The sequence below is a fragment of the Myodes glareolus genome, chromosome 27, assembly GCF_982192425.1.
Source record: "Myodes glareolus chromosome 27, mMyoGla1.1, whole genome shotgun sequence".
NCBI classification, from domain to species: domain Eukaryota; kingdom Metazoa; phylum Chordata; class Mammalia; order Rodentia; family Cricetidae; genus Myodes; species Myodes glareolus.
Genome location: NC_142052.1, coordinates 2,842,297 through 2,856,039, shown reverse-complemented (window position 1 = coordinate 2,856,039; position 13,743 = coordinate 2,842,297). Strand labels below are relative to the sequence as shown.

The window sequence follows — 13,743 nt, the reverse complement described above, 5'->3', positions numbered from 1 at the left end:
CTCAGTGGTTAGGAGCACTGACTGCTCTTCCAGAGGCCCTGAGTTCAATTCCCAGCAACCACATGGTGACTCACAGTCATCTGTAATGAGATCTGGCGCCCTCTACTGGCGTGCAGTCATACATAGAAGGAATGCTGTCTACATAATAAATAAATAAATCTTTTAAAAAAGGGAATTAGTTATGTGCAGTATCTCTTGTCTTAATTTATTAACTGAATACCTTCAGGTACATCTACATCTTTTCAACTAGTTTTCTAATTTATGCTATGCCATGTGTAAACCAGCATAACTCTTAACTGTCTAAACTAAGTGTTCAAAGCGTTAATAATATTGAGATAGGTTTAATTTACTTTTGAAGTCTGCTATAAATATTTTTTTTCCTATTTGGTCAATACTCATTGATACAAAAACCCAGGGATTAATAAGCAAAGAACTTTAGACTGCACTACACAGTTCGACTTAACTCAAAGTGCTTATTTCACATAATTTTAGAGAGCTGAGGTAGACGTGAAACAAAAAGCAATACAAGGCACACGGTGTAGTAAGGCGAATTCTGACCTACAATACCGATAAAACAATGAACTAATTAACAGAGTAAAATAATAGTGGAGAAAAAATATTTTAAAAGTCAAGAAATTTTTAAAAGAAAAGGAAAGAAAAAATGCATCTATCTGGACAGTAGTAGTGCACGCTTTGGATCCTAGCACTTGGGAGGTAAGGGCAGGCGGATCTCTGTGAGTTCAAGGCCAGCCTCTACAGAGCTAGTTCCAGGACAGCCAGGATGACACAAGAGAGACCCTGTCTCTTGAAAAATAAAAGTAAACACAAAATAGAAAGAGGGAAGGAGAGAAGGAGGGAGGGAAGGAGGGAGGGAGGGAGGGAAGGAGGGAGGGAGGGAGGGAGGAAGGGAGGGAAGGAGGGAGGAAGTCTTTACTACACTTTGCTAGTATATACTCATTCCCATGGAAATAACATATTTACACATAACCCCAAATAAACTTTATCCCATTTCTCCTTAAACTACAGCACTCTGATTAACAAAGTAAAGTGTGTAATGAGGCTGTAACACTGAAAGTCATTACCACTCACTACCTAGAGTCAGAGCGTCTTTACGTCACATAAAGCCATGGGAAAATACAAACCCTGATAAAAAGAAAGCAGCATGCCAGAGATCTCTGAAGACCGCGCCAACACCGTAGGAGGAGCCTGCACCGTGGCTCGGGACCACCCCCTCCTGGGTGTTGTCTGTGGTACTAGATCCATCTCCTTCCCTGTGGACTTCCAAATGGGCGGCTTTTCTTAATTTCCTTCATCAGAAAAGATTGAGAGTGGAAAGCAGTTTAAAAACGAATCATCATTTTCTGAGTAGCACATTCCAAACCTTACAGAACACAGAAGCTCATTAATATACAATGAAATGCGAATATGCTGAACTTAAAGCATGGGTCATGGTGCACATTTCAAGTTCCTTGTTCTTATTCACATTGGCGGTCAATACATACACATACAAACACATGGATCACACTGCAAAGATAATTACAGAAGCATTCTTTATCTATGTGAGTGTTACTTCTCTGTAAATGAAGAAAACTTTAGATTGGAGAGAACTAATCTAACTAATAAGCAGTTATTCACCTAATGTAGATATTACACCTTTCAAAAGGGAGATGGACTTAAATCTCCACACCCCTGAACTCCAAATATTGCAATGTCTTAGCAATAATATTCAAAGAAGTATCGTCCCAAAGTATTTTTAAAATAGAACTGCACTGTGCTCAGGAGCCAGTGGGGGAGATTGGGTATTTACTCACCTGTAGTCACTGTAAACGGCTTCAAATAACATGTAATAAACAGCCTTTTTCCTAGCCCTGTCTTTACCAAAGAATCTTAGAAACAGAAGGTCTTTCTAGGTAGCAGAATTAATTAAGTCCACCTAACATCTATTTCTTATATAGGTACCGCTGACTAGAAATGAATCTCAAGAAAAAACAAACAAAGGTGTTGCATAAGAACAAACTCCAGACAGGTGGCCCTGAAGCAGCCTGGAAACACACACAGAAAACTGAGTCATTTGGAAGTGGCTCTGGAGTTTAGGCTGTATCTGAAAGAGCACGTCTGTAAAGCAGCATTATATTCTATAAAGAGCGGTTAAGGACGATCCCAAGGGCTAGAGAGGTGGTTCAGTGGTTAAGAGCAGGCAGCTCTTGAAAAGGACCTAGGTTCAGTTCCCAGCAACCCGCAACTTCACCTCCAGGGGTTCTGATGCCTTTTCTAGTCTCTCTGGGCACCTGCATACATGGGTGGGCACACAGACCTACACACACACACACACACACACACACACACACACACACACACGGCATGCACGTACATAAATCAAATCCCATATTCGAATGACAGGTATCCACAAACCGACAAGCAGTACCTTCTTCTTTTCCCGCCTGTGCTCAGAGGAGGTTTGGGTGTTCTTGTTGAAACAATCTGGCAATGCACAGTCCCCAGGAGCAGCATCAGCCATACGGGCCCGACGACTTCGGTCAGAGGTATGCTGTGTGGGCTAGGAGCGGAACAGAATAACACTATTGCAGCAACTGCAAACGGGGAGAGAGAATGCATTCAGTTAGACATCTGTAGGCACTTCAATACTTCTTACTAAATTCTTCTGCTAAGTTTACAGTGTCACCACATGTTGTCAGGCATGGTGGAACACGCCTTTAGATCCAGCGCTCAGGCAGGCTGATCTCTGTGACCGAGAGGACAGGCTGGTCTACACGGTGAGTTTCAGATCAGCAGGGGACACGGTGAGATACTGTCTCACACACACATAACCACCGCCACCGTTACTCCACACAGCTCTCTAGACTACTACCATCTGCCACCGTCCTTCCAAGTCAAGATAGCACAACACTAAAATACACACATTCAACTCTGTGAGGATTGTATGAATTCAAATCTAAGGTCACTTTTGGTTAGGTCACAATAAAAAAAAATCACACTAATTTCAAGTACATTTATTCTGTTACATATAAGAAGTCCTTTAGTAAGTGTCTAATAAGGCTACAAAACTCTTGTTAGTATTCAAGTCTTTGTCCCCCAAGACAGGGCCTCGTGTAACGCTGGCCAGCCAGAAACTAAGCAGACAGGATGACCTTGACCCTCCAAGTCTCCTGCCTCTACTCTCTGAGGGCTGGGGTCACAGGCGTGCACGATTACTCCCACTTCCTGGAGTGCTGAAGACTTAACCCAGGGCTTTGTTTATGCTGGCTTCTAACCCAAGCTACATGGCCTGCCCCATTACTTAAGATTCTGAAGATAGGGGCTGGAGAGATGGCTCAGTGGTTAAGAGCACTGCCTGCTCTTCCAAAGGTCCTAAGTTCAATTCCCAGCAACCACATGGTGGTTCACAACCAACAACCATCTGTAATGGGGTCTGGTGCCCTCTTCTGGCCTGCGGGCATACACACAGACAGAACATTGTATACATAATAAATAAATAAATATTTTTTAAAAAGATTCTGAACACAAATACACTTGTACATATTTCCCAGAAAAATCACTAATCTCTCATCACTGTTGATAATTTCAACCTAGAGTCTTTCCTTCCCACACTAGACTTCCTGGACATAAAACCTTTATAGACTTATGCCCCTGAAACTGGTTTATTTCTTTTATTTCATGCAGAGATGTAATTGTAGGCTTCCACAACATTAATAACTCAGGGCATAGGAGTTTTGCTGTTATTGTAAAGATATTATATTCATGGACAAATGTCATGATGAGAGCAATTTAACAAAATAAGGTGAATATTTATTTCAACAAAAATATTATCCTTAACCAAGACCCTAAGACAGAGGGCCAGAGAGATGGTTCAGCAGTTAGCAGCACTTACTATTCCGTGCAAAAGACCACGCTCAGTTCCCAGCACCCACATGGACACTCACAGCCTCCGGCCACTCCAGTTCCAGAGGATCCGAAGCCCTTTTCTGGCCTCTGCTGCACCAGGCATTCACGTGGTGCACATACATGCAAGCGAATCATTCAGATACACAAAGCAAAACATTTTTTTTTTTTGATGTTTGATGAGATGGCTCAGTGGTTAAGAGCATTGCCTGGTCTTCCAAAGGTCCTAAATTCAATCCCCAGCAACCACATGGTGGCTCACAACCATCTGTAATGAGGTCTGGTGCCCTCTTCTGGCCTTCAGGCATACATGCAGGCAGAACACTGTGTACATAATGAATGAATAAATATTTTTAAAAAAAAGAATCAAAAGCCTAGATAATCCCTGGGGAAGTTTTAGAAATGTCATACAATGTATTTCACAGAAAGATTCTGTAGCAGAGGCCAGGAGGCAACACAACAGATCTGTGCTCACGGAGTCAGAATGCTTGCATTTGAACTCCTGGTGACTACATGTTCTGTGACATTATTCACGGAATACGCGAGGCCTGAGCGCCTCAGGTTTTTCAAGCACCGAGTCTACACAGGTAAACTTGCTGTGCTCTGCTGGGCACAGACAGAGACACTGGACAAAGACATTAAATAGGGAGCTGAGAAGAATTTAAGAGTTTATGGCATAAACACAAGTTTTGATATAAAATAAGGATGCATCAGATCACCGTGGTAAAGGTACGGAAAAACACACCACACTTTATGCAAGACAAATTAATTAGCAAAAGTGGCATTATAAATAAATAAATAAACAAATAAATAAATAAATGGATGTGCTAATAGGCATGATGCCTCCAGCGGCAGTCTTAACTCAGGAAGCTAAAGCCATAGTTCAAGGTCAGCACCAGCTACACAAAGACAGGTGTGTACTTATGTGTGGGTGCCAAAGTGTTCATCTAATCAAAATCCCCCCTTCTCTATCTCCCCTCTCCTTACACAGAGTCATGCGGGGGTCAAAGGACAACTTGTCGCTGTCAGTCCTCCCTCTGTCTGACATGCCACCTCGGGAAACAGGCGGTCAGAGTTGGCAACAAGCTCCATAGTCTGCTGGGCCGTTCGTTTCACGGGGCCTCTAACGTTTTTAGTATCTAAGTCGTTTGTAGGGAAGAGCAACAGTCACTTCCTGCACAGGGACAGTCAGGACATGTTGAGAGCAAAGCTTTAATAATCATCACAAGACAACATCCTGAAAGGTAGAAGCACACACGTTTCCACTAATTATTATACCTTGAAGCAGATAGAGGACGAGAAGCCAGGAGAAGATGACCTTCGATGTCACTTGTAACCACCACCGGAAGAAAAAAGGAAAAAACACAACTCGCACAATCCCCTTTCTGGTCAGGGACGTCCAGGGACTTTCGGGCTTTGCCTTAGCAAATGCAGACCCTGAGAACGAAGAACACAATATAATGGCAGACTCTGCCTATTCTTTATTCTTTGATTTCACTACAGAAGTAAATTCAACATTTGAAGAACAACAAATGATATTTTCTCCTATTTTATGAATAAAATATCTAAATGGGACAGCGGTCCTTCTCACAAGCAATCCTACTCATTATCATACTCAGAAGATGAAGATTACCAGCTAGATAACAGGACTTCCTCTACACATTTCATAAAAACAGGACTTATTTTTAATCATTAGGAACTACAAATAATGTGGCAGGGATGGCTCACTGAGTAGCTGAGGACTGGAATTCAGGTGCCTGGCACCAACACAGAAGCCTGGCAGTGAGTGGCCAACCATAATCCCAGGACTCTGAAGCAAGACACAGAGAAACCTGGGGGCAAATGGGCCAAATCAGCGAGTTCTGGGCCAGCAGTTTTTAACCTGTGGGTTGAGATCTTCGGGCCAAAGACCCTTTCACAGGGTCTCAGATCAGACATCCTGCATCAGATATTTATATGACTCATAACAGTAGCAAAACTACAGCTACAAAGTAGCAAGGAAACTAATTGTATGGCTGGGGATCACCACAACCTAAAAAACTGTGTTAAAGGGCCACAGCCCTAGGGAGGTTGAGAAGCACTGATCTAGGCTAAGGGAGTCAGGTCAGGGAGTCACCAGGGGTCACCCTTCAGCTTCTATAGCACACAGGTATCTTTACTTCCAGTGATTCAGAGATGGGCTACTCTTGATGGCTTTAAGGCCACCATGATTTACACCGTTCAAGTCAATCTTGTTACATTATATGTATGTTTTTACTCTTATTTAAAGGACTTCTGTACATTGCTACAAATTTAAGGTAATTTTTGTTACAACACACACTGTATATGTTTCTGCTCTTGTTTAAAGAATTTTGCATATCGATACCAATTTAAGGCTATTTTTGTTACGACATATGTTTTTACTCTTGTTTACAATATTGTACCTAGGCAATTCATTTAAAAATGTAAGGCACAATTCAAGTTTTTGAAAACTATTATTATGAACTACTTAGGATAACAGAAATGCAGGTCAATAGTTAGTCATCTATGATGATCAAATTTGCAGACATGCTAGGTATGTTCTCCAGATCATACAGAGATATATTTTAGATAGAGAAACGGTCTTCATATACTTCAAAGGCCTATAGGATATGGCATTTAAAATGTCTCGTTAATTTCAAGTTTTTCATGACAATGAGACACATCTGTTCGTGGCAGTACCGATTTACTTCAGAGATGATGGGCACCGGAGAAACTCCATGTGGAGTTTGCTATTATATGTGGCAAAATTAGCCAGTTGGGCAAGAAGTTGCTCATGCCTGAACTGCTTGACAGTATGTTGTATAAACTGGACATGCAGGGCCCACAAGAAAGTGAATGCTGAACTTTGCCACAACAGGGCAGAATGGTCCTTCTGGGTTCCTGCTTCACAGAAGAAATGACCAGGCAATCTGCAGACCATGGAGGAAAGTGGCTGACAAATTGTCAGTATAGGCAGGATGGTCTTGCAAATTTCCTGCTTTACTGAAAAGTCTGCCAGATTCTATGGCCTGTAGATTGAAGATGAAGATGGATTCCCCAACACTGCAGAGGAAATTTGGGTGACTGTCCAGGCAGTCAGATGTCTCTGCTATTTCTACAACTTTTGGAAGTTGTTTACAATGCACTTTTAGTTTACTTAAATAATAGCACATCCTCTTTGATGGAGTTGAGGATGAGAAAGTTATCATAGCAGTTTTCCTTAGATAGGATGGAAGGAGGTTAGGTATAAAATGTTGGATTTACTAAGATAGGATAGATTATTGAGTATTTTCTTTAAGTTCGTCAAACACAAATGAACTGGAATTCAGTACATGGTGAATGTAATCTTTGATAATTGTTCTGCTGTACACAAGCTGTCTATGTACAAGTTAAAGCTTTGCATTCTTTTTTAGAAAAAAAAAAAGCAGGAATTCCTGTCCTTATTTGCACTAGAATTGCCTTTACTTCTACAAAGGTGCCTATCTGAGCTATTTGGATTGTCTCTTCAGGACCAGGCTTTACTTGCATTACATGTTGACTTATCCAGGACTCACCTCTCACAAGATCAACATCTATGAGGTCTGGTTTCACATACGCTGTTTTCTTTGGTTTATTCCTTAACCCCTGCAATATATTAAAAGCAACATTGGAATTCTACATATAGTTTGCTTAAATCCTACATAGCAAAAAGGGAATCAATGTATAAGAGTTTCAATTTGAAACAAAATCTTGAAGTAACATTAAGTAAAAAATATATTAAAAGGTTTGTTACAAATGGAACACAATTACAGCATTCTAGTAACTTTCAATTATCTTCCAAAAGGAATGTTTAAGAATATTGTGTAACATGCAAAGCCTGTTTATTATGGACAGTAAGCTTCCAAATCAAAGACTGTCACATACCAAGCAAGTGTGAGCACACAGCCTAGGTCCTATACGACCCAAGACACTGTTGGCCTTAGACTGCCATTAAGAAAGTAGTAGTCCCGAAGGCACTCAAGATGTGATGCTGGGGGTGTCGCGGAGAACAAGACAGGGATGCGAATTTCTCAACAGATGCTAGCAGCAGAACCCAAGTGGATGATGTACATTTCAAGACTGCCAGCCACTGCTCAGACCATCATATCACCTCATCACTAAATACTACGAACAGGAACAGGAGACAGGGCAAGCAGCTGTCAGAAATTGAATTAATTTAACATTGAAATTACTGAATATTAATTAACCGCAAATTTCTGCTATCGCTGCAACGTGGAGTTGGAGGTAAAAATTAATGGGGAAAACAAAAGTGTGGGAAAATAAATTATACTAAGAACTGGATAAGCTTGGACTATAGTCCTCAGGAACCAAGAGCTGAGAGATGATACAGGGGTTTAAAGGGTTGTTAAATTATTCGTTCAATTTGGAAAGCAACTGTGCGGTACTCCTTTGGACCCACTAGGTGACAATGGCCCCTAAAAGTTAAGAACTGTTTGCGCATAAAACAAGCAAGAGGACAATGTAAGTCAGGTTAGCTGAGAGTCTAAACCAAAAGTGCACCCTGAGTCAAGATGCAATTAACCTTCGACCCTTCACAAGTTCTGTCCATCCCAGGCTGTAAGCTACCCAGAGAAACAGAATAAAACACAGAAAGATGGTTCTGCGGTAACAAGAGAACAACAGGGCTTTCATACAGTTGATCCTCACGCTTTTAAGTTCTGTACTGCAGATTCACTCACTACTCTGAAACACATATTCTCTGCGTGCTTGCCCTCATTTGACGTGTGAAGAGCGGCAATAACAAGACGTAAAACCAAAAACTGTGCAAGTTTCTTAAGTTATCTAACACACATTCCCAACTTCCTCCTGCCTCAGTACTTAAAAAGGCTTAGAAATGACTGTCCTGATCCAACCACAGGTCCCAGTGTTGTGTAAGGCTGCCAAGCGCAAGCAGGCTGTGGTGTGCCTATGAAGTTATTCTTACACTGAGGGAACTGGTGATATAGAAATACACTGTCTGTCTGTTTGTTGACAGGTTCCCATGTATCCAGGCTGCCCCTGATATGCTAAACAAGGCTGACCTTAAATTCTTGATCCTCTTGTCCTCAGCAATCCCGGTGCTGTAAGGACAGATCTCACGGCCAACGAATTACATGGTGTCTTTAAGAGAAGCACACGTAACAGTGTGTGCTGACAGCTGATTAACAGTGGCCCACAAGACCCACCCACCATCAGTATTCACACATTCAGTCTTCACGGTGACTATCTACAAAGCGCCAGTAATAAAAAGAACTGTATCCATACTTCACTTTCATTTAATGTTGCTACAGAGACGTGAACAGATTATACATATTTTCAACATTTTCCAAACTAGAACAGTGAATCTAAAACTGCACATTTGACTACAATTTCAATAATAAAGCACTAGCTAAATTTGTACAAAATTTATATAAATTTATCTTTATTAGCATAAAAATTGATAAATTTTCACTTACTTCTTTTAAAATTATTTATTTACTAATTTGAAAATAATCTCACTATCTATCTGAAGCCTCATTTACTGTTATACACCTACAATTTTTATCAGTATCGTTTTATTAACTAAAAGTCCTTAGAAGAGAAACAGTAAGTTGCCTCTTTCCCACGGGGTCATTTCCTGTCTTACAAGTGTGTGAGTATATTGTACGGCCAGACTACAGTTGTCAGCTCCAATAAAAACTCTACTTTCAATCTCAACACTTGGGAGGTGAGGCAGGTGGATCTCTGAGTCTGAGGCCAGCCTGGCCTACATAGTGAGTTATAGGGCAGTCAGGGATACACAGTGGGACCACATCTCCAAAATAAAAATACATAAAATCTACTTTAAGGTGGATTATGTAATGTAAGAATATGTATGTAAAGGACTTTTTAATCAAAAACTTTCACCAAAGGATTAATAATTTTCATCAAAGAAATGAAAGACACTATCAGCAAGGTATGAGTGTTCATAAAGCCTGAGTCTTGTTAGAGAAGGATGTTATAGAAGGGAGGGTTTAACCTGATGTGGATTAAACCACATGTGTACAAATGAACACAGCTCTGCATACTAACTCTAACTCTGGGCCTTCCCAGAGAACATACAGAGTAGGCTGTGGGGGCTCAGTGTTCAAATGCCTGCCTGGCATGGTGGGGGCAAGTAAGGAGAGCAGGCGGAAACCTAGCAGAATGAAGGACACATGTAACTCCATCCTCAGGAACCAGAGGCTCTCTCTAGTACACAGGAGGACACATGTAACTCCATCCTCAGGAACCAAAGGATCTCTCTGAGGAACACATGTAACTCCGTCCTCAGGAACCAGAGGCTCTCTCTAGTACACAGGAGGACACATGTAACTCCGTCCTCAGGAACCAGAGGCTCTCTCTAGTACACAGGAGGACACATGTAACTCCATTCTCAGGAACTAGAGGCTCTCTCTAGTACACAGGAGGACACATGTAACTCCGTCCTCAGGAACCAGAGACTCTCTCTAGAACACAGGAGGACACATGTAACTCCGTCTCTAGTACAAAACTGACAATATACTCCCACATGCAGCAACTCTGGCAGCAGGAAATTTTGTGCTTTCTTTAAGCTCCATATATACAGATGATGAGACAATAACCAGATAATGCCATTTAGATTACAGCCTGCTTCCGCTCAACGGTCTAGACTTCTCGCGTATAGAAACACCATCACGTGCATCAAGGACACTAACACCAGCTTCCCTTACGGACTTTCAGAATCCTCTGCAAATGACTTCATAAAACTTTTTGTTGAGATTTCATTCTTATATACTGAGAAAGAAAAAAATCCTACATGAACTTCTGTTGCAGTGGATTTTTGCTTGCGACACACAAACTGTTCACAGCTATGAGGCACTGAGTGATGTTTCCATGCGTGCACTGCGTAATTTTAAACCACGGTAAACATCTGTCTCCTCACAGGCTTGTCACTCACTTGTGATAATATCCAAATCCTTTCATCTAGATTTCAAAAACACACCGTACACTGCTGTTATTTACAGTCCAGATAACACGCAGTAACATGCCTGAACTTCAGTTTACTTTCCTTACCTCTCCCTGTCCAGCCCCAAATTCACCACTGTACTTTCAAGCACGAGGTAATCAATCCTTTAGGCTTGTGTGTGATGAACCTGCGCAGCTCTTCACCTTCTATGGCGGGCTCTTTCTCTTAACACAGCGAGCTCTCTAGTGCTTTGAATGAGAATGCCACCGCAGCCTCATATATTTTAATATTTGGCACCCCTTATCCCTATGGCACCCCTATCTCTACGGCCCCTTCACCTGAACTCTTCTTGACACTTCACTTGCTTACGGAACTCCTATTTTTCTTTCCCTTCACATGATATACTGGTATTTCTCAATGTTCTGTTCCTGATGCTCGTCTCTCATCAGTCAATGAACGTCTGTTCACTTATGGACTCTATATAATATGTCCAATGCTCAGTTGATGTACACATAATACTAAGCACAACATCCACGTGCCTACATATACACACACACAAATGTCACATATCAAGGACTCCCAAGAACTACCACCTGGCTATTTCTAAAACAATTTTAAATCTCTCCTCTAATATTTTCTATCATACTTATTACTGACTTAATGAATTTATAAAAATGCAATTTTAATGTTCTGCTTCAAATCCTTCAATGTCCTCCCAACGGTTACAACATTACGGCTAAACCCTGGGGTTAAGTTTCAAACCCCTTCATACACAGACATATTTTTCTTTCTAGTTTTACTGCTAACCAATTCCATCACCTTCTTCAATCCAATTGACAAATCAAATTCTCAAGGGTTTCCTATTCAGTCTCCTCTCTCTCCCTCCCTTCCTCAATATTTTCACGTCCTTCCCCTGTCTGGCATGTCTTCCCTTGGACTGTCCAGAACATGTTAACTCTTTCCTAACCTCTGTGCACGTCTCCTACAATACCCTGTAAGACTGAACACAAATGCCTATCACTTTAATGATTTTTATCTCATTTATAATACAATACCTGACCTAAATACTACAATTTATTTATCTTTCGGTCCTCATGACCTTTAATTCTATTTTTAAATATGCCAGAACTTCACTACATGAATGTATCAATTCTTCACAAAAATGTAGAAGATTAAAATTATTAAGTATCAAAGAATGAGCTCCTCTTTCATAGATGATATGGTCTGAACAGCAACAAATCTTCTGAGCAAAATTTTTGAGTGACGATAGACTAAATATAAAAATATTTATATATTGAGCAGAATATGGCAAGTGATTAGAGTAACATTCTCTAGGCCTAAATTAAATTTAGCTCGTGCAAGAACAAACTGATTAGTATCTAAGCCAATGAAAGATATATAAATTTTATCATCAGAGAGTGTTGAAAAACAACAAATTTAGTTTTAAAACGTTTTTCATGCTAGCAAGATAGTCCACGAGAATGTTCGATCAGAATAAGGCAAGTAGTCACATGTCCAGGAGGAAAATGCCTGCCACGAAAGCATTTGAATTAATATTCTACTTCCTAAAGCCCTTACAAAATCCGACAACTCTTTCTGCACCCGTCACTCTGTTAGTAGCACCACCAAAGCAGGTTTCTATTAGGCGAAGCCACTCAGGCGGTAAACATCCTGGAACACTTACCAGTTTAATAAACTGTACAGAGCAATGACAGCATCAAAGGGGAAGAAAGCAGACTAGAAGTGTAAGGTGACAAGTGAAAGGGGGAACGCTGGCAAGAGAATAAGCTTTAGAAATTAAATTTAAAGAGGATGGAAGATGCTAAAAATAAAATAAAAGTTAAAAGGTAAGACTACGAAATCATAGGCTTCTCTCTTAAAAGTGCAGATTAAATATTAACTAAAATAGTAAAAAATAAACGGGATGGCAAAGTGACTGACAATGTATAGAATTGATTCAGAATAAACAAAATAAAGCGAAGTTGTTACCTTGATTTCTCTTTGTTCAACAGATTTCTCCCATATTTGTTGATCGTAGGCTCCGATCTATGAAGAAAGACAGCACTGTGTTAAGTGGGCATTGAGGCACCAGCTCTTCAAAGTCACACGGTGCTCACTGAGCACACAGACTGGTTCTGCCACAGACGTCAGAAACCAACCCTGTGCCGCAGTGTTTCTCAGCACGCTGCTCACAGGATGGTCAGTATATGAGTGTGAGGTTCAAATATCCATCTAAGACAACACTGAAATTGAAAAGCCCTGGCCTAAGGAATCTTTCAGTTTCATTAAAGGAAATGACCACATTACTAGTGCAGGTGAGAAAGACACCTCCCAAAGGACACATTCATAAACACGCAGCTCACTAAGTGGGTTCCTTCTGAGACAGGGTCTCACTCTGTAGCTTAACTGGCTTCAAATTCACAGCAAGCCTTCTAGAGTGGCATTATTAGGAGCTGTGGCCTTGTTTTGCAGGAGGTGTGGTCTTGCTGGAGGAAGTGTGTCACTGCGGAGGCAGGCTCTGAGGTCTCATATATGCTCAAACCACGCCAAGTGAGACAGTTCCTTTGGAACAAGATGTAGATATCTGTAGCACCATGTCTGCCTTCAGACCACCATACTGCCAGCTGCCAAGCTCCCTGCCATGATGATAAGGGGCTAAACCTCTGAAACTGTAAGCTGCCACCTCAATTAAATGATTTTATAAGAATGTCATGGTCATGGTGTCTCTTCACAGCAATAGCAACCCTAACACAGTCATAGCTGCAGGCAAAACACCCATTCACATAAAATAAAATATAATCATTCCAATACATCAATGATTTGTTGAAACAATAACCCAAACTACTTCAGAGTTACAGAGTAATATGTTTAAATGATTA

General features: G+C 40.9%; 1 protein-coding gene across 6 annotated transcripts in view; it reads right to left on the bottom strand.

Annotated features, from left to right (window-relative positions):
• Positions 1 to 13,743, bottom strand: part of Phtf2 (putative homeodomain transcription factor 2) — a 108,466-nt gene that overhangs the window by 35,877 nt on the left and 58,846 nt on the right. For 5 of the 6 annotated variants that reach the window (XM_087902441.1, XM_085684272.2, XM_087902443.1 and 2 more), the window contains exons 3-7: positions 12,854 to 12,910; positions 7,455 to 7,524; positions 5,179 to 5,337; positions 2,426 to 2,591; positions 1,143 to 1,307 (exon numbers count right to left, since the gene is read on the bottom strand). In XM_087902441.1, the coding sequence (XP_087758567.1) occupies positions 1,143 to 1,307; positions 2,426 to 2,591; positions 5,179 to 5,337; positions 7,455 to 7,524; positions 12,854 to 12,910 (617 nt within the window). Of the gene's footprint in view, positions 1 to 1,142; positions 1,308 to 2,425; positions 2,592 to 4,887; positions 5,075 to 5,178; positions 5,338 to 7,454; positions 7,525 to 12,853; positions 12,911 to 13,743 lie in introns of those variants that run through there. The other variant, XM_087902444.1, reaches the window with a different exon arrangement.